At 47.1% G+C, this 18,904-nt stretch overlaps 3 protein-coding genes across 5 annotated transcripts in view; 2 read left to right on the top strand and 1 right to left on the bottom strand.

Annotated features, from left to right (window-relative positions):
- Positions 1-1,379: 1,379 nt before the first annotated feature.
- On the bottom strand, positions 1,380-10,440 carry HIF1AN (hypoxia inducible factor 1 subunit alpha inhibitor). The gene is made up of 8 exons (XM_082765167.1): positions 10,221-10,440; positions 9,098-9,348; positions 8,195-8,343; positions 6,336-6,481; positions 5,733-5,839; positions 5,279-5,342; positions 4,943-5,053; positions 1,380-3,802 (listed from the first exon to the last, which is right to left on the bottom strand). The coding sequence occupies exons 1-8, from the start codon at positions 10,404-10,406 to the stop codon at positions 3,758-3,760; spliced, it is 1,059 nt and encodes a 352-aa protein (XP_082621293.1). The 5' UTR covers positions 10,407-10,440; the 3' UTR covers positions 1,380-3,757.
- A 44-nt stretch (positions 10,441-10,484) lies between these two features.
- On the top strand, positions 10,485-14,560 carry NDUFB8 (NADH:ubiquinone oxidoreductase subunit B8). The gene is made up of 5 exons (XM_082765166.1): positions 10,485-10,749; positions 10,888-11,014; positions 11,575-11,674; positions 13,519-13,674; positions 14,338-14,560. Exons 1-5 carry the CDS (start codon positions 10,500-10,502, stop codon positions 14,428-14,430), a joined length of 726 nt encoding a protein of 241 aa, XP_082621292.1. The 5' UTR covers positions 10,485-10,499; the 3' UTR covers positions 14,431-14,560.
- An 816-nt stretch (positions 14,561-15,376) lies between these two features.
- The window catches only part of SEC31B (SEC31 homolog B, COPII coat complex component), a 31,158-nt gene continuing 27,630 nt past the window's right edge, over positions 15,377-18,904 (top strand). Inside the window, exon 1 of one of the 3 annotated variants that reach the window (XM_082764735.1) lies at positions 15,377-15,450. The gene's annotated coding sequence lies outside the window, so the exon portion shown is untranslated. The remainder of the gene's footprint in view (positions 15,451-18,904) is intronic. The other 2 variants (XM_082764736.1, XM_082764737.1) reach the window with 2 other exon arrangements.

Raw genomic sequence — 18,904 nt, 5'->3', positions numbered from 1 at the left:
ATGAGGACCATAAAATAAACATAGTGCAAGGAAACCCCTTGTGCACATGCGGCAGGAGAGAGTGCCAAGGCTGGAGTGCACTGTCCCCATTCTAGGGCTTTAGAGCTGAGCAGCTGGCTGTGTTCAAGGTCAGCTTGCTCCTTGCTAAGAACTGCCCTAAAGAAAAGCAGCAGTAGCTTTGCTCAAGGTCTGCCATTATTTATTTCCCTCAAGAGCTGCTTTAAAGCTGAAGGTCTCACCCCTCACCCCCACATGTGTTACACTGCTCCAGCATCATAACTATTTCTACACCTGGTCCCATTCCTTCTTATTTCCAACACTGATCCTGCTGAAACTTCACCTGGATCCACCAAATGACACAGTCTGCATACCTGTTTCCTGGTTTCTCTGCACAACCTGAGACACTGCTGAGTTTTGTGGTACCAGCTGTGCATACTACTCAAGACAGACATGCACAAAAAAAGACTACAGAATCTGACATATTCTGGCAACTAAACTCAGAATAACAGAGTTATTCTGAATAACAGAGTTATTCTGAGTGTGTCAAAGAGCTGATGATCCCAGCAGGCACAGCACGGAAGGGCGAGTGCCCATGGCCACAGAAGACTTACCACTTGTCTTTCCTCCTCCCTCCACATTCAAACTATCCCTTCAGGATGTGAGGAGACTGCCAATCATGGTACCCCATGGTCAGACAGCTGTCTCTGTCTCACCACCACCCCCAACATCCCTATCCTCTGTTCAACTTCTCCCCATTTTACTGCACATTAGAAATTTGTGCTGATTTTGCCAACGATGTTTCACTGATGGTTAGATGCTAGAATTGCTGTAGTTATCACCAGCATAACATAATCTATGCCTTTGGTTGGTAGAGAGGACTCCACACCCAAGGCTGCTAACAGGGAGCAGAGGTACACAAACAGGAAGCCTCCCACCAAAATCACCTTGACTAAAGCATGAATTAGATAAAGGATCAAACAGAGGACAAGATGTTCCAGAGGAGTAAAAACTGATTGAACTCAATAGACCTGATGATGTAGATTGCTCCATTGGTTTCATCAGAGACCAGAGCATAGTGACAGCATTCAAATCAGCAGGGAGGGGAATTTGTTCCTTCCCCTAACATTTGTCATTTAAAGAGTTCAAAGATGTTCATTTTATTCCCAGCTTTCTTTTCAGGATGATGGGAGTAGTACGGGGAAAAAAAAATCTCAAGGACACAGTAAAGCAGTTGGTATTGCTGTTTTGAAGACAGCTTTGGAGACCAGCAGCCTTCAACAGCGAATAACAAAGTGAAGTTAGGCTGAGAAGTATCTCCATACACACATCTCCTTATACAGCTCTCCTATACAGCCACTCACAAAACAGAAGCCACACAGTTCTGTTGTTCAACATTGGTTGTATTTAAGAACTACACTTCAGAAGGTACCGTGTGTTTGTCACACCCCACCCCCTGCACACACACACCCCTAGCAGAGAACACACACAGCTTCCCAATACCATGGCAAGGGGCATTGAAAGCACAAGGTGAAAACGGAAGGGGAGAGTCAGTCCATCAGTGCATTGTAAATGAGCTTTCACGAAGTCAAGTGCAGCAAAAACTGTTCACTTAAAAAGTTAGACCTTTGGCAAATAAAGATAAAAAGGATCCTAAAGTTCTGTAAGTACCATTCTCTCTCCACATGGGACGTGAACTCCCACCCTGAGCTTCAAGAGTTGATGGTGCCTAACAAGTAGCACTGGAGACTACTGTGCTGAATAAATAGCACAGAGATGGGATTTCATTTGAGCTTCTTTCAACCAAGGCCAGAGACCGCACATATGCCCAGGATTCCTGGGAAGGTCTTGCTTTTGGCCAGTCAGCAGCCTAACTTTCTTCCCCATGCCCAAAGGCTGAGTGTTGATAAGCATCCAGCTGAGTGCCCTTCGTTTGGATCTAACCACAGCTCTGGATACTCTGCAACAAATAACACGGCAGTCAGACTACTCGGTGACATGGACATATTTCTTAATCAAGGGCCCTGTAGCTGCCAATTACACTTAATTTGTTCTGACCTGTAAGCAGCCATAAAACTATCCCCCAGGACTTCCTGTTCAAGAAGTCCTTCACCTTTGCGCAAGAGAAGCTCACAGCAAGAGGCACATGAGCTGTCCCAGAAAAAGATGGAGCCTGAAGCCAAAGGCAAAGCACTTCTTGAGCACCATCTTCTCAACACTTATCAGAATACTATGTCAGAAAAAAAAGGAAAATAATGGGAAGTCTCAATAGAACATTTGCTATTCTTTGCAATAAAATACAACACCTTCTCCCACCTCTAGCTCTTGGGACCCATTACAACTGCATCCAATATACAAGTCCACTGCTCTGCCCCAAACCAGGAAAAGCAGTGCAGTGGACCATGGGAATAAAAAGCCAGCCTCCATATGAGCCTAAGGCTTTTAGTGGCAGAGGTGGAAGAAAGCAAAATAATTTTTTAGGATGATTGCCAAGGACTCAACCAGAAGCTCCTCTTGTTCCTGTGCCCTGGTCTTGCCACTTCCCAGCCTGCCACGTCAAGCCCCAGAACACAAGAAGGATCAAGATAAACTTAACCACATTAAAACGGAAAGCCCTGACCTCTTTCAAGTGACTGTACAAGGAAAGGAACCACACACTGTCATGGATTAAACTGATGGACAGGAGTCACACAACATCACACAAACATGCGCACGTGTGCGCAGCCACACACACTCGAGTTCTTGCAGTTTCAGTAAAAAGGGCACTTCCCACGTTAGTCTGAGGAGCCAGCACCCCTGGTGGGAAAAAGGGAGGCTCTGTACCTGTCTGACGTTGTGTTGACAGTCTCTCTCTGTGCCCCTAGAGCTTTATTTAATTTTTTATTTTTTTTTTAAAAGATGTGGCTTAATCATTGAAGACTTGAAATTTGGCCTGGCATTTATACATCTCCCTTCATAATGCTTCATCCCCTTTTAACCACACTACAGCTCCACAAGAATAGGAGAGAAGCCTTCACTCCCCAAAACTGCTGTCAGAATGAAGGAGGTTTATCTAGACTCCTACAACACAGACATTTGGAGAGCACGGGATCTGGTGCTCACATACTAGATGAATTCACTTCTCTCTCTCTACCCTGTGCAAAGTCCCAAGCGTGAAAGTCTTGCGTTGAAGAAATCAAATCATTTGTCCAGTTGCTCATCATGCACAGGCCAGCTCACAGTTTCATTTCCACTATAGAAAAAGGTGCCAGAGTTGAGCATGGCTAGGTCCTCTAATAACAGAGAACTGTGAAACCTATAACTTCCCATCTTATATCCACTGCAGGCACCAACACATAAACGCAGCCAGGAGGCCCAAACCTCATGAGGCTGAGGAAACAAGATCAATCCCAGTTCCCCTCCAAGCTCTTCTTCAAATGCCTGAAAATCCTGAAGCAACACACCCGAGTGCCAGAAGCCGTGCTCCTTGTTGTGGCAAACAGGGCAGAGGAAGGGGAAAAAAACAAGTTAGTGAGCATGAATCCAGCTTCCAATAAGTGCAGACTCGTTCTTGGGAGGTTGTTAGATGACAGTGAAGGATGAATGGGGTACTAATGGTTTTGCAGTTCCAGTAGCCCCCTTTGTTGTAGTGGGGCAGGGACAGGGATGGGCCAGGAAACCCATCAGTCTGTTAAGTGCTGCGTGCAATACTAGCGCTCAGAATCTTCCGTTGCTTGTGAACAAAGCAGCTCCAACATCAGTCACCCGGGGCAGCCAGGCATTAGTCATACCGTCCTTTAATCATCATATTCAACAAGGGACCCACCTGTTCAAAGCAAAAACATACAGTTAGCCAGAACAGTTACAAGTGGCAATTGCCACAGCCTGCTTCTCCCACATCAAGACAGCTTACGAGCTGAATAGCCCAGGGCAGAGGATGTCAGCATGCAAATTGATCCTAAGGTACACTGAATCGGTTTCTAGGTATCTTCTAGGTAACACCCTGGGGCATCCAGAGTTCTCAGTCAACACTCAATTTTAGTTGACAGCAAACATCGCACGTGTAGCATTGGTTTGAAGTGTTTTCACTTCCCACCGTAGATTTATTTCTCAGTAGACGCTATTAAAAGACATCAGTTGCTTTTTGCGGGTCAGAGAAGGAATACTCTTACCCACTGAACCCTCTCCGGTCTTTGAGGTCACCTGGAATGAAGGTTAGTACTGGCAGTTTTGTAAGGTTTTGTTTCTAGCCAAGACCACTCCTATTTCTCAGCATTGCCCGAAGGGAAAAACTTCAACATGCTATGGTGGTAAGATAACCACAGAGGAAAGCCATGACCCTCATGCTATTGAACTAAAGAATAGTTCCTGCACAGTGGTAAGGGATACAAACCACAAAAGTATTTCCATTCACATCCAATATTTCCACTTTCAGCATAACACGAGAACTTCAAAAGCATGTATTAGTACTTTAATGTACTGTTTTTTGAAATACCAGTTGGTTAAAATTGCAAAAAATGCAGAGATGACTGGGATGTGTTACAAGGGAAGTATATGACTTTATTGAAAAGCTGTTTCCAGTTTAACTGATTTAGATTCAACAGGTAAAATGGTTTTAATTTTTGGCAAATACTGGGTACTGTTGCCGCATAGAAGACTTAAGACAGTTTGAGAGCAACGCTTCCCTGGCAATGCCCAAAGCCAAAATACACCTTCCCCCATATACGAGAACAGTTATTCCATCGCCTGTAGTTTTCCTCTCTGGAAGTGTAAGTTAAGGAGCTTGCTTTTTTTCTAGCCAAAGGACCTTCTGAATACAGCATGAAGAACCAGTCACAGCAAAAGATGAATGCTGCTTTCTCCTACCCATGCTGTGACAATGTCTGCAGAGCCAAATAAGCAGACGTCGAGTTTTGCATGAACCTACAACCATTTCAACAGCAACAACTATTTAGTTCTTTTGTACCTCTTGTGGATTTCCTAAGGCTTCTCCCAACATCTTCTCAATGTTCCTCATTATCGCCACTTTCTGATGAGCCTTTAATGGATATTCAATTCTCTTTGGGGTTGGGGCACCCTGAAATACCAAAAGCAACTCATTACATGCCTACTGAATTGACAGGCTATTCTACCTTCTCCCAGACACCCAGCTCTTTGCACACCACAGGAAATACAAAAAGTAGTTTTAAACTTTCAAAAGCACAGGATTTGGCACAGTTAAGTTACTGCAATGACAACACACGCCAATGCAGCTCTATTTTAAGAAGTCCACTGGAACAGATCTACCCAAGCTTGCACTCACCTTGTACCAGAAGTTCACAGTGATGGTAATCCCGCCATTCAGGAGAGACTCAATGTGGTGCCACCTGCACAGGGACAGCAGGAAAAAGAATCAGAAACTATTGCTACAGATTATAGGCAAGTATTTGGCAAACATTGTGTGTTCAAACTGCATTGGACAACCCTGGCCCTATACATCCACCACAAAGACCACAGATGATGAAGTCTCCTTATTTAAATACAGACCTTTTTCTTGCATATGTTAGTAGAGAACACACACAACAATGTATCAGGGAGAGTTACCATTCCCATCCTAAAGTTTGAAGCACATTGGCCCAAGTTATCACAGAAAACATCATACTTGCTGGAACAGCAAAACAAAATTTTCTTAAGAGACATAGCAAGAGTTTAAAGAGAAGAACCTCTGTTAAACCTCTGTTTGCTGGTCACAGCACAGTTCCCGTCATCATTCTTACCAGTACATAGGTATGTATAGCACATCCCCTGGACCCACCACTGTCTCATAGCCAACCACGCTTCGGAAATTTGGAAACTTCTCATAGTCGGGATTGTCAAAGTCCACCTAACACGAGAGAATAGTAAGAAACTCAGGAAAAACTTCCTGCAGTGAAAGTTCTCCTTATTAGGTCTCAGTATGAAATCCTCCAGATCTTTCCTTTATGGTTTTTACATCCCCATTTGTCTTAATTCCATAGCAAGCTCCTGCAGTATTCTAGAAATGCCACCACCTCAAAAAGAGTCCTGAAATTTGTCTACAAGCAAATCTGTCTGACCAAACGATAAATGAACCAGAACAAAGGAAGCAGCAGCTGCAGACCAGTTTTGTTATCAGTGGGAGACGTTTATAATCCTAATGCTCGCAAGTTAGGAACTGACACAAACAGGAACTCCTCCAGTTCTTCCATCTATTCTCAATGTTAACAGATTTGAACTCAGGTGTTGCCAAAGTTCAGAAGTGGTATGCAGCTTTAATTCTAGTATAGCTTCTTCCCCACCTAGCATCTTCATAAATGCCCTTGTTTCCCCAATGAAGCAGAGAATAAATCTGCTACTCTCACCTGGCTCTGTCTGTCACATGGATGGTGCACAGGATAAGGGTAGAGGCATTCAAACTGATCAGGAGGGAAAAGGATACACCTCTTGTAACCCTTAATCTGAGCGAAGAAGTTCTGCTGCTCGTCATAATGAGCTGGCGTCACGTTCCCTACACATAAAAGGGCAGAGGATAATCAAAACAAGACGCTCAAGCAGTTATAAGAGACTGAAGCAAGTTATATTCCTTGCTAGAGTGAAGACAGTAAATACACTTCCATATATCAAGAAAACTAAGCAATGAAAATGACCCCAGAAATGTCACAATCTGAACATGGCATCAGTCAGCCTTTATTGAGCATTTGCTACCCCACTTAACAATTGCCATTCTAAATCCATATTCAGCAACTTGTGCTCTGCAGGACTAGGATTTCCAGCTTGTCTCCACGAACAGCAGATGGCAAATGTTGACGGGAAGTTTTTTCATAAAACAATGTTTAGCTGACAAGCTGTGGAATGGACTTTATAAAATTATTATTAGTCTAGAGGAGTCTAATAGTCTGATTTTGAAAAATGTCCTAGTAGCTTTGCAAAAAAATGAGTAAACAAATCTCCTAGTCATTGCAGCTTCATAACACAACTGCCCCTGCTCAGCCTAAGGCACTGATTATGAAGCTTGACTATCACCACTAGACGTTAAGTTTAATCAAATCTTAAAATACAGCGAGTCATTTCACACCCCTCTCTTGTTTTCAGGCTGTTTGCCAATTCAGATACTGCTCTTTTGACTTTTTTTTTTTTAGTGTTTTCAAATTAAGATATGTTTTAGAATTAAGATAACAGTTAACCCCATAGGGTCATTAAGTAGATCACACAATCACATGCTCCCATGAAGACATTCCTTTTTACTAGTACACACTGGTTCACATCAATCCCTTGTTTTGTGCAGAACCTGCTGATAATAGGATTTTTGTTGATCATATTATGACCTACATGGAAGTGTTGATGCAGTTCTTTCATATGACGCTCTCTCTTCTCAGCTAGAAAAGCACATAGCAAAGACAAACTGCTGTAAGCTGAATATGACTGAATGCAGAGGGGAAAAAAATACCTGCAGTCAGAACTGAACAGCCATGAATTGCAGAGTAATTATAATTGGACATACAAATGTGATAACCACATTGATTCCAGGCCAGTCCACTCCACAGAACTGTGTGCATTCCTGGCCCAATGGTTGAGATGACTTTCTACTGGAATGCTCTACTGCACTTGACAAGGAGTACCTCCATCTCCCAATGCACCTGCCTATGAGTGAGTCTCCACGCGGATTTGGAACTTTATCTAGTTATATTAGGGTTTATCCATCTTCAAGTTCTCCAGTGCCCTCTATTCGGTTCTTAATTGAAATAGAATTCCTTTTTACCATGGTGCGTCAACTCAAATTAGAACAAATACCTCGTAGAAGAATCAATGTTTCTTCATGTGGAGAAAATCTCTTTGGGGTGGACTGGTCACTCCTAAGAAAGGCCCAGAAGGCTAACTTTGCTCAACTTGTAAACTCTGATTCCAGGCATTTCAAATCTACCTTATCTGAAGTGTCCAACCAACAAAGAGGTCTCAAAGTGTGATCAGCAATCACTGAAAACCCAGCCCTGAGAGCATCACACAGAGCCTTTCCAGGAGCAGATGACCTCCAGGCATTCTCAGCAAGCACACTATTCCTTTGGGGTTTTTCTTCTCTATAACACGTGTTGAGTCATGACAACAGTCCCCTTCCAGCCAAAAGCTTTAAACTGCTTGGTTCGAAGGAACATTTAGAAACTAGTGCAAAATCAATTTGAAAGACAAACTTTCTCCCCTTCTCCAGTCACAGGAAGCCACTTACCTTCCATGCCAATCAAAAGCAAGTTAGAAGTCAGTTGACCCCAGCCACGTTTCCCTTGCTGTTTGTTAATCCAGTTCCAGTTGAAGCCAAGGAAGTCCACTACAATCTTCCTTCCAACTGTGTCATTCAGGGTTTGCTGCAGATATAGCCTGTATTTCCCCAGGGGAAGGCAAGAATCAAATGTTAAGCATTGTAATGAACATAAAGATGCATCTCTGCATCTCTTCAGGAAGACTTTAAAAACAGAGAGAGAGAACTTCCAGAGATTCTGTTCTATCAGCACCATAAACAGTTGTGGAAGGGAAGAGCTTCCAGAAGTCCACACTCTTTGCCAAGTGATTCTCTGGTACAAAATGGAATAGAACACAACTCTGCATGAACAATCACTGGGGAAAAAAATAATTTTAGATCAAGAACAACACCTCACCATGCAAGAGGAGGAAGCCCTTACCAGATTGGCCACTATCAAGTATCAAAAACACTCACAAATGATCTCCATATAAATGTCACCACTTCTAGTCACCTGCAATGAGTTACCTCATCTACTACAAGCTTGTGAGGGCCGAGAGGAAAAAGAGCATGTTTCCATCCAGCCTTCCTATCTGCAACTAAGCTCCTCTACCAATAGCACAGTCTGCCCAAACCAAGTGAGGTGTAGTGCCTTCTCTATCCAAACCCTGCCATGAACAGAGAAGAAAGAATCTCTGTAGACATACAGTTTGAACAGTTTGATGGTTTAAGTGCATGGCTTTCTTTAATCAGGTAACACAGCTGTAGCAGCTATGCAGGAAAAGCCTATAGAAATGAAAAGTTTGAGAGGTTTTAATCATCAACACTCACTGAAGAGAAACATACCCAGTACATAGACCTGCAGAAACGGAGAGACTTCCACATACCACTTACCTCTCAGCACTCCCTTTTTGTTGTATTTCCTGGAGTCTGTCCACAAACTCTGCAAACTTCATCTCTTCCCTGCTCGACTTGGGTTTGAAATTCTTAAAATTGGCCATCTTCTTCTCATCATAGTACAAAAACTTGTGTGTGCTGGCACTGTACACTGAGAAGTCCCCATTGCCAATGTTTTCCTGGAGGTAGTCCAGGTCCCATTTGAGAGCAGGATAAACCAGATTTGTATCTGTCAGCACCACTGGCTCCTGGAGAAAAACAGGAAGTTTATTGATTCAAGGACCTTTTGAACTCAAGAATGATCGCATTTGTTACGGCAACCCCACAAATTCCCTTTGTACATGGGCAACTGGAAGAGGTGTTTATTGTGATAAGATCCTTGATCCATACAGACAAATGCAAAATATGATACGAAGTTTTAAGAGAGTGGTGGCCTGCTCCTGCAGCAGGCTCCTAGTAGCAATGGGATAGGTTCCGCTACCTACTTGGCTGATCTCTGACACGCAAGGTTAGGTAAACAGCAGCTGGGAACCGTTTTAGGGCTGCTTGGTCCTGCCATGTAGCGAGGAGACATAGTAAATTCTCCTCGGTCGCTTCCAGCTATTAAGTGGTAAATGTTGGCAAAAAGATGTTTTTGAGGATGGAAAAGGAGACGGCACCCATCTGTGTTCCTACAGAATCACAGATAACCCACAGCCATCCAAAAGCTAAAATTATCTCATCCCTCTTACGCTAAAAAGGAACCACTTTTTTTTATACAAAGGTAGCCACCTGCCTCCTCGTGTGTAAACACAGAGACGTAAATAAGAACAACAGCTGCTCTGCTCCCAGGCTACGCACACGCAACCTCCCTTCTTGCAGGTTTGTCTCCCCAAAACCTGGTAATTTTACCAAAACTAGTGTGCGCTCGTCCTCCAGAACCCCACCAGAAGCGCAGCAACACAAACTCCACATCTGTGGCCGCTCTCATTTCAAAAAGCGCAGACGTCTCCGCGACTCCCACCCGGAGAGAAAAGAACGCGACGCGCACGCTTCCCGCAGCTCTCACGACCCGAAGCGGCGGCGAACGCTCGCTACAGCTGGGGGGAACGGGACGGGAAAGGGACGGGCCCCGCCGCACCTCGTTCTCGATGAGCTCCTCGGCGCGGGGGTCGCTGTGGCTGAGGCGCGGGATGGGCCGCGTCTCGAAGGAGTAGCGGCGGAGCTGGGCCTCGCTCCAGCCGGGCCCCGCGGCCGAGCCCTCCCGGCACCCCGCCGCCGCCGCCGCCGCCGCCGACGAGGAGGAGGAGGAGGAGGCCGCCGCCATCGCCGCCTCCCACCGGGAAACCCGGAAGTGGACGGCCGCCGGAAGCGGAAGTCGCCCGCCCCTAGCAACGCCGGAAGCGAGAGCAGGGGCACCATGGAGACGGGCGGAGGGAGCGGCGGCGGCGGCGGGCAGCGACCCCAGGCGGGCAGGGCCGGGCCGGGCCGGGCCGGGCTGGCGCTACCGCTGCCCCGAGCCTTTCTGTCCCCGCCGGCCGCCGTCGTTGGCGCCTGCGCGCTGGGAGGAGGGGCGATGGCGGCGGCCGGGCTCGGCGGTGTCCTCTGGCAGCGGGCGGCCGCTCGGCTGCGGGCGCTGCGGGTGGCAGCGCCGCTGGGAGCCCGGGCGGGTATGGGGGAGCTCGGGGGGGAGCCGCGGTGAGGCGGGAGGGGTCCCTGAGGGCTGCGGGGTGGGGGCGTGGGGCTGGGAGGGCAGCGCGGCCCCACAGCTCGGCTTGCACCCACCCTGCCTCGGTGCTGTCCCGCAGCCTCGGGTCTGTCCTCGGAGATGCTGCCTGGGCCCTACCCGCGGACGCCGGAGGAGCGGGCAGCCGCTGCCAAGAAGTACAACATGAGGGTGGAGGACTACCAGCCCTACCCCGACGACGGCTTAGGGTGAGCTTGGGGGGTTTTGTGCCCCTGGGGCTGCAGCAGCCTCAAAGTCTGCGCTGTTGTGTACTGATGGATGGCGTGCTGTGAGCTTATGGCTCAGAAGGAACACATAAATGCTCCAAACAGAAGCAAACAGAATGAATGGGAGGTCTGTGTAAATGTGATACCCCTGAGAGACTTTATATGCTGTTGTAATCAGAGGGATAAACTCTGTAAATTCAGTTTATGGAATAAATATTTCAGAAGCTTAAATTCTGGGAAGTATTCAGACTAGTAAAATAGTAAGCAAGAAGGATTCTGTATTTCAGTGAAGTTTATAGTTTTTTCCCCTGTATCATTACCTGACAAGCACACCTTGAGGTATGCTATTTGTTACAGTAACTCCTATCAAGGTGATGATTGTGCAAGTTGCATGTGAGTACTTAAAAAAAAAAAAAAGTTTATGCATACTTCAGGATCCGTAGAAAGTGTTCTTATCTATTTTATAGCATCTTATACAATGTATATCAAAACTTAATGCAGTTCTCTTAGCTGATTGTTTCCTGTGTACCTGTTTGTCACAGGTATGGTGACTATCCCATGCTCCCTAAACGCTCTGCTCATGAGAGAGACCCCTGGTACCAGTGGGACCAGCCAGATATGAGGCATAACTGGGGAGAGCCGGTAAGAATGCCAGCAGCAGTTTTCATTCCGTTAATGCTACTATCACTAAATACTGACACACGTCTCCTTAGTGCTTTATTTGTAATTTTTTGTCCAGTTGCATCCTCGATTGCAGGGGTGTGTTGCCTATGCACAACACAGGGACAGTCAATTAGAAGTAAGTTTAGGCTGTGGTCATCAGACTAAACAATTGCTATGGAACTGCTGAGGAATGTTAACATCTCATTACCTGTAAGAATAACTTTACAAACTAAAGTTTTGTTGCAGCAATGGGAAAGGCTTCTCCATTTTCTTTGCCTGATCTGTCTCGGTATCAGAACTTAGTTCAGGTTCATCTAGCTAGGAAGCCCTCATTTGTGTAAAAGTCCTTCTAGTCCAATGGGAGCAGGTATTGCTGTTTTATTACTCTGGAATTCTTCTGGGATAGAATAGAAATAAGGAGGCTTTCTCTGAAGAAAGTGTGCAAGACAGCTTTAAAAGAAATGGACAGACAGAGCATCTACATCAACTTGCAAAATCTAAATTCTTCAAGATCCATGTCAGGAGTAACTTTCAGTTAATACGTGGTCTTTCTGTGAAGGACTGAGATCTAGCAGTGATTACTGAACTTGGTAATTAATTTGAATGCTTTTCGTTAGAATTAGAGATTATGTAAGCACGTGTCTGTCATGTGTCATAGTATAAGCATGCAAGAGCACCCTTTCGTGTGCACCACAGTAAAATTTAAAGTCTATGTTGCAATGACTGCAGAAGCAATTACATGAAAGACCTTGCAGTGATTCTGCATTGCTTGGTACAGGAATGCTTGTATAGTTACTTGGGCCCTTGAGGTGGGATAAGATCTTTACTTGTAAGAACTGACTCTTGCTTATAATTCATAGCTTTAATTTAGGTTTGAACAAGTGCTTGAAAACAAGGCCTCCTGCCCATACATTGTCCTTAATACCTCATTGCATTTTAGGGATGGCACCATAATGCTCAGATTCAGTTGCTTAATCTCAGGTTTTAGTGCCTTTTGCATATCTGAGGGGGTCTGAAATTTCCATGTGGGGTCAGCAGCTGGGGGCGTAGTGGAATATACTGGCGCATTGTAGGTGTTGGCAGATGCTTCTGTTTAGGCAGCTGAACTCTGTTCAGTCTGGCTCTCTGGGGTTGATACACAGCAAAATGGCTGTGTATGAAAATTTAAAAGTGGGGAATTTAGAGGTACCTGAGCTGCAAATTAATGAATTCTCTGCTTCCAAAAATAAATAAATTCCCATAATAAGGAGACAAGACAGAACGTGCTTAGGACTTTCCTATGTATGGTTTGAGGCAGAAGCTTGAATGCCCTTCTGTTTCAGTCAAGAAGGGCATCAGCTTGCTACTGCCCCTGCTCTTGTCATGGAGCAGCAGCAGCAGGTGCTCTGCCTGTTTTGAGAAGCCAGCTTCCAAATGGCAGGTAGTTGCTTCTTTGTTTGAAATAAGTGCTACTTCTGCTGAGGTGTGTGACTGATCTTCCATAAACAGATGGACGTGGCCAATTTCTGCCATGCCTTCTCAGAAGCGCTGGGGAGCAAATCTAAGGTGGAGTGATTATGCAGATAAATAAAAGCTGCTGGTATGTTATAATTAAGCATGCTTGCCTGGTATAAACATATAGGTATAAACAAGGTATTTGGAGTCTTGACTTTTACTGTAATCAACAACTTGCCGTGACTATAGGTGACTTATTGCCTCTGTGAAACATGAAGCATAGCTTCTGGCAGTTTTGTGCATGAGAATGCTGTAAATGCTTCTCTCCTAGGTAAGAGCAGTTTGAGTACTGCTGGTAAATGTGTAGTCTTTTTTCCTTTGTTCTTTAGATGCACTGGGACTTTGACATGTATATTCGGAACCGTTTTGATACATCCCCCACTCAAATTCCATGGCATACTATGCGCAAACACTTCCTCGTGTTTTTGAGTACCATGCTGATCATGTTTGGCATTGGACAGTTCTACCCATCTTACAGGCCTGTGGTGAGTTACACCCTTGGGTAAAGGGCGGAACAGTAGCTCTTGCTTGTCAGTGTTGATGGCAGAAAGGTGTTTTTGCTGAAGCTGAGTGAGTGTGAGTGTGAAACCCTGCTGTCAGCCAGGGAGGCCTCTTTCAATCTGAATTATTCCGTTAGCTGGCTTGGCTCAGCTCACAGATTGTCTCAGTGAGCAGTTCCCATTCTTGGGGAACTATTTCTTAATTTTCTTACAGGATCCTTCCTTTGGTCTGGGCATTCTGCTCTGTGTATGTGTGTGTGCTCGCGCGCACGCATGGAATGTTTTTTCCTCTTCTTTTGCTCTATGTTTCAAGTTATATCATGATCTGCATCACTCGGAATACTTTCGATAAATAAGTCTGAACATATGGAGATGAGCTGTTGGTTGATCAAATGTTTGGTGTTTCTGATAAAGGACATGGATTTATACAGAAAAAAAGTCTGAATATTAGAGTACAAGGAAAGTCTGGAATGTTCCTACCGAAGCACTTAAATATGAATTTTAAGTTGTAACTGACAAGCCTTTTTGGGGGGAGGTAAGGGAGGAAGTAGGGGAGAGTGGTGGGAACTGGATGAGATGTTTTCTCCTTACCCCTTTAGTTGCTTGTTTGAATGTCATATATTTGCTGCTATGTTTCTGCTTTTATAGGGACCGAAGCAGTATCCCTTCAATGACCTGTATCTGGAGAGAGGAGGAGACCCCAATAAAGAGGCACCGGTGGTGACGCACTATGAAATCTGAAAGCTGCTGGAAGTGTTTCTCCTGCATCAGCTCTGCAGGGCGTGGCATCTTTAGTGTTCACTGTAACATACAGTAATGGTTGTTCAATGTTTGACCACTAACTGCAGTGAAATATATCAATAATACCTGTTGTGCTAGTTGTCTTTTATTAATTTGAGTAGGTTGAGCGATGACCGATAAAATTAAATGATGCCTGTCATTTTTCTAGACAGGCTGTTACATGGGGCTAAGTTCTGGGAGCAGTCCTAGGACTGCTGCCACATTTACTTACCTCATGCAAAAATCACCCTTTGCTAAGCCTGTTTATGCAGGAGGCATTGCCTGTTACGAAGTGGGTTACTGCAGGTGCAGCTCGGAATTGAACTACGGCGCAATCACGTCACGTGAAGTGACAGAGGTCCACGAGCACCGATGCCGCAGTTGGCTGCTACGTGACCTGAGCTCTGCCACCAGGTTTAGGGTTAGCCTGACCCACGGGGCGCGCCTCTCTGGCTGCAGACCACAGCCTCCCACGGCTTTATCTGCAGCTTGGTTGCGAAAGCTATGTATAGTTACATTTGATCAAGCTCCTATATTATTTTGTGCCACCCTTCCTTTTCCATAAGCTTTCCCCTTCTGTTGCTGAAGGGGCGATACCTTCAGAACCGATTTATGGTGAAAATTCAGTTCCCCTGTTGCTGTGCCTCTTTGGCTACATAGGGAGCAGGCAATCACAGCAGGCTAAGGGCCTGGAGTGCTTCCTATAAACCCCACGCCGTGCTTTGCTATCACCACCCTGCCGTGACTCAGTTCGGTGCTTTAAGGGAATTACATTATTTAAAGGGAATTACATTATTTAAAGCAAAAAAAGTAAAAGGGGGCGGGCAGGGGCCGCGCAGGCGCGGCGGGGCGGGCGGGGCGCGGCGCGCTCCGGCAGGCGGCGGGGCGGGGGGGGGCGGTGCCTGTCGGGCTCCCGGCGGCCACCGGAGCGAGGGCTCAGCTCGGCGGGGACGGCCGGGAGCCGGGGAGGGCCCGGAGCCGGTAAGGGCCGCGGCCGCCCCTCCCTGACCCCCCCCTGCTCCACCCCGCTTGGGCCGAGACCGAGACCGAGCGGCTGCCCCCGGCCCCAGCGCCCCCGGTCCCGCTGCCTTGCCCTGCCCTGCCCCGGTCCCGGCTCCGTCCCGGTCCCGTGTCCCCGTCCCCGTGTCCCCGCCCCGGTTTCTGGGCTCGGTGCGGAGCCGTCTGTCCCACACACGTCGTGCTCGAGGGGTTGGGGTGCGAGGAGCTTGGTGCCGTGCCCCGGCGGCTGTCAGGGAGGAATGTGCTGAGCTCTGCCCCGCGCAGCCCCGCCTCGTGTCGCCAGCTGGGATTAGCGCTGTGCCTCCTGCCACCGGGCTCCTAGCGGCTGCTCAGGGGGCCGGCCGGGGTGCTGGGGAGCTGGAGGGTTGGGGCAGGAGGGTGCCAGGTGGTTGCGAAAGGAAGGGGCAGCGCAAAGGTTTTGATCGATGCTGGGGTGTGGGGAGCATGGGGCAGTCTGCACCTTAACCCTGGTGTCGTGGCTGAACAGCCCTTCTCAGCCCTTCTCAGCCCTTCTCAGCCCTTAGGGTGGCTGCTCGCCTCCTGGGTGACCTTGGACAAGTGCCTTCTGTTCCGCTGCCCACGCTTCACCCTTAGCCGAGGGGATCAGATCAGGTCCTTGGCTGGGGCAGCAGGAACCCTGCAGGGGTTGGCTGCCCAGCTGGGGGAGGACTGGAAAACTTAGGGCTGTATCGACAACATTTGGATGGTGGTAAGAGAGAGAAGGCCTTACTAGAGTGACACCAGAGTTGATTGTCACAGCAGGTCTTTTACAATGTACTCCAAGCCACAAGTGCTTGAAGGTGGTGTAGGTGAGGAGCCCTGCCTCTGTCAGCTTACCCCGTGGTGGTTGCAGAGCCGGTGCCCGCACTTGTCGCTGCTTGCTGCGAGCTGCCCGGCGCGGGGAGCGCTGGCACGGCCGGCTGCTGCTGAGCACTGCTGCCTTGTAAGGGCACTGTGCAGGAAAACACGGCTGGGGGAGGCTTTGGGGGATCGCTGCTCCCCGCCTGGGGCTCCCACCGCGGCTGCGAGTCGCTAAGACGTTAGATCCGCGATCGGATGTTTGGGGGAGGAGGAGGAGGAGGAGTTGTCATGATTAATTAATTAGAGCTCCTGAGAAGAGCATGAGCTTTCTCGGAAGGCTTAGGTGCTATTTTGGAGAGGTGACAGCAGGTGGCGATCTGTCCCCAAACATCTTATGGGAGAATCCCACATCGTGCATTTCTCCCAGGCAGCCACAAGAGGTTGCCATATCGACATATTCACTATATAGAAGAGTGAGGCTCTTCTCTATTCTTAAGGCTCAGGCGTTTTTTCCTTCCAAACTCAGCCTAGTGATTTAAAGAGGTGCTGCTGCACTCATGCAGAGCCTCAGCTGCGATGGATCTGGGCTGTTAGCAGCAGGGAGGGTAAGAGCTGGGAGCTTGTACCTTCCACCAGCTAGTGGTGGCTGCAGGCTTCATCCCTCCCGTACCAGAGGGAGGAGGTCTCTTGGCCATTCTCTAATAATGCTGATGGGCTAATAGCGGAGCTCTCCTCTCAAAAGTCAAGCGGCAGTGAGGCCTGAATGTACAGCCAGCTCCTACAACGTGATTGAAAGTGGAGGAGGAAAAAGCAGGAAAGGGAAGGTAGGGAACGTACCAGCTGTCCTGCTCCCCCACATGAGCGGAGTCAGGCAGCGCTTTGTGCAGTAGGCCTGTGACTTCTTCTGGGGATATTTTCATTCCCCACTGCTGATAAAGGTTGCTGACCGGGACAATGTTTCTGTGCTAGTGTGGGACACAGACAAGTGGGAGCTGGAACTTGGCAGAAGGGGTGTGATGGAGCCCAAAGGAGTACTAGGTAAAGTGTGTGCTGGAAGATAGGAAAATAAGCTTTAGTGGTCTATTATCATGATGAGGAGGATGTGGCTTTCCACCTTTGTTCCTGGGCTGCAAGAGGAAATAGTTGCACTTGTTTTGTTGTGCAAGAGTTCTGTTCAGCTTCATCTGGGCCTCAGCTAAGTTGGGGTAAGTTTAATGTGAGAACAGCAGGTACGTTGAGCTTTGGGAGATACTGCTGCAGGCTAATGCTAGAAAATATCAAATTCTAATTAAACAGCATGTCCTAACAGTACATGGGAGAGAGAGAGTGTGCCCTTATCTTCTGATCGGTAGTAGAGAAGAAACCCTAAATAGGGTGTGGAGTTACTAGGCAGGAGGTCCAAGTCCAAGAAGCGATGCTGACTGGATTTCCCCGTGTGTGGGCCGCTGGCAATTGGAGACTGCAGCTTCATACAAGCCACAGGATGATGGAAGACTTTTTCAAAACTGTTTTTTAATATGGTTTGGCCAGGCAGCATGCTGGCTGCAGCAAGCTACTTCTGTGAACTTGGCTAGGAAAAAACAGCCGTGTTTTGGTCTAAGTAAGGCCAAACTCTCGATCACTGACGGTTGTAGCCTGCATCTGGACAGAGGGAGCTTGTGAACACAGGTTGTGGCTTAACTGCCAGCCTGGCTAACGCAAACAGCATCAAGTAGCCAGGAGAGGTTAATCCCAGCAAGCTGGTGAGATGCGGAGTGTTTCGCTGTGCTGCCTGCTTCCAGTCGTACATTATTCAGCATGATATTATCTGAGGGCATAGTTAGCAGCTTTGCTTAGGTAGAATTAAAACTTGCACTGCAGCTAAGCTCAGAAGGTTTAGGAACTGCTCACGAGAGTGATGCTGCTAGCTTGTGAATATCTCCACTCATTATTTATGTCACTGACATGCTTAAAAGGCCTGGGACAGACATAGCCTGGGACTGAGAGGTGCTGGGGGCTTTCTTTTCATGTAAAACGGGATTCTACATGGAACAACAATTTGTTTGTATTTATATTCAGAGTGTTGCAGCCTCCTGGCTGTGTACTGTTTATGTTTGGCTTTCAGTTATCCTGCCAAATTATTGCCCAACCAGTCTCTCTTTGGTGATGTGGGGAAGTTGTGTTGCCATTTTACAGGTATTTGTTGATCTATCCAGAGTCGATAAAAAGAATTATTGTCAGAGCTGGGCTTGAAACCCAATGGTTAACTTATGGATCGCTTCCTCTCACCTTCACCTGCCATTTACAAAGTGAAGCAGAAAGGCAAATGATTTTATCCTTTGGCATCTCAGAGGAGCGAGAACAAAGTACGTTAACTGAACTGGCACATGATAGCGTTGCACTTTGTTTTCTGTTGCCACATCACTCTGCTGCTTGGAATTTAGCCTGTCCTGAGATTCCTTTGGCTCTGTTTGGCTTCCATATACGTACACTGACATCGGCTTGTTCAGAGGGAGCAACTAGTGCTTTGCAAATACATTTAAGTGAATTTCCACAGCTGACTTAAACCAGGCTGGACTGAAGACTTGAGTATGTTGTTTAATTTAGATCACCTTCCTTTAACTGAAACTTGCAC

The sequence above is a fragment of the Aythya marila genome (genome assembly GCF_965140915.1).
Source record: "Aythya marila genome assembly, chromosome: 7".
Classification (NCBI taxonomy): domain Eukaryota; kingdom Metazoa; phylum Chordata; class Aves; order Anseriformes; family Anatidae; genus Aythya; species Aythya marila.
Note: the sequence above shows the minus strand (reverse complement) of the source record. Positions and strands in the feature narration are given on the sequence as shown.

Coding starts and splice junctions, on each gene's coding strand:
- HIF1AN (XM_082765167.1), bottom strand. CDS start 10,406: ATGGCGGCGGCCTCCTCCTCCTCCTCCTCGTCGGCGGCGGCGGCGGCG. Junction 6,482..8,194: donor GCTTTTGATTGGCATGGAAG/GTAAGTGGCTTC, acceptor TTTTATGTGTAG/GGAACGTGACGCCAGCTCAT. Junction 3,803..4,942: donor CCTTAGGAAATCCACAAGAG/GTACAAAAGAAC, acceptor TGCTTTGAACAG/GTGGGTCCCTTGTTGAATAT.
- NDUFB8 (XM_082765166.1), top strand. CDS start 10,500: ATGGAGACGGGCGGAGGGAGCGGCGGCGGCGGCGGGCAGCGACCCCAG. Junction 10,750..10,887: donor GCCGCTGGGAGCCCGGGCGG/GTATGGGGGAGC, acceptor GCTGTCCCGCAG/CCTCGGGTCTGTCCTCGGAG. Junction 13,675..14,337: donor ACCCATCTTACAGGCCTGTG/GTGAGTTACACC, acceptor CTGCTTTTATAG/GGACCGAAGCAGTATCCCTT.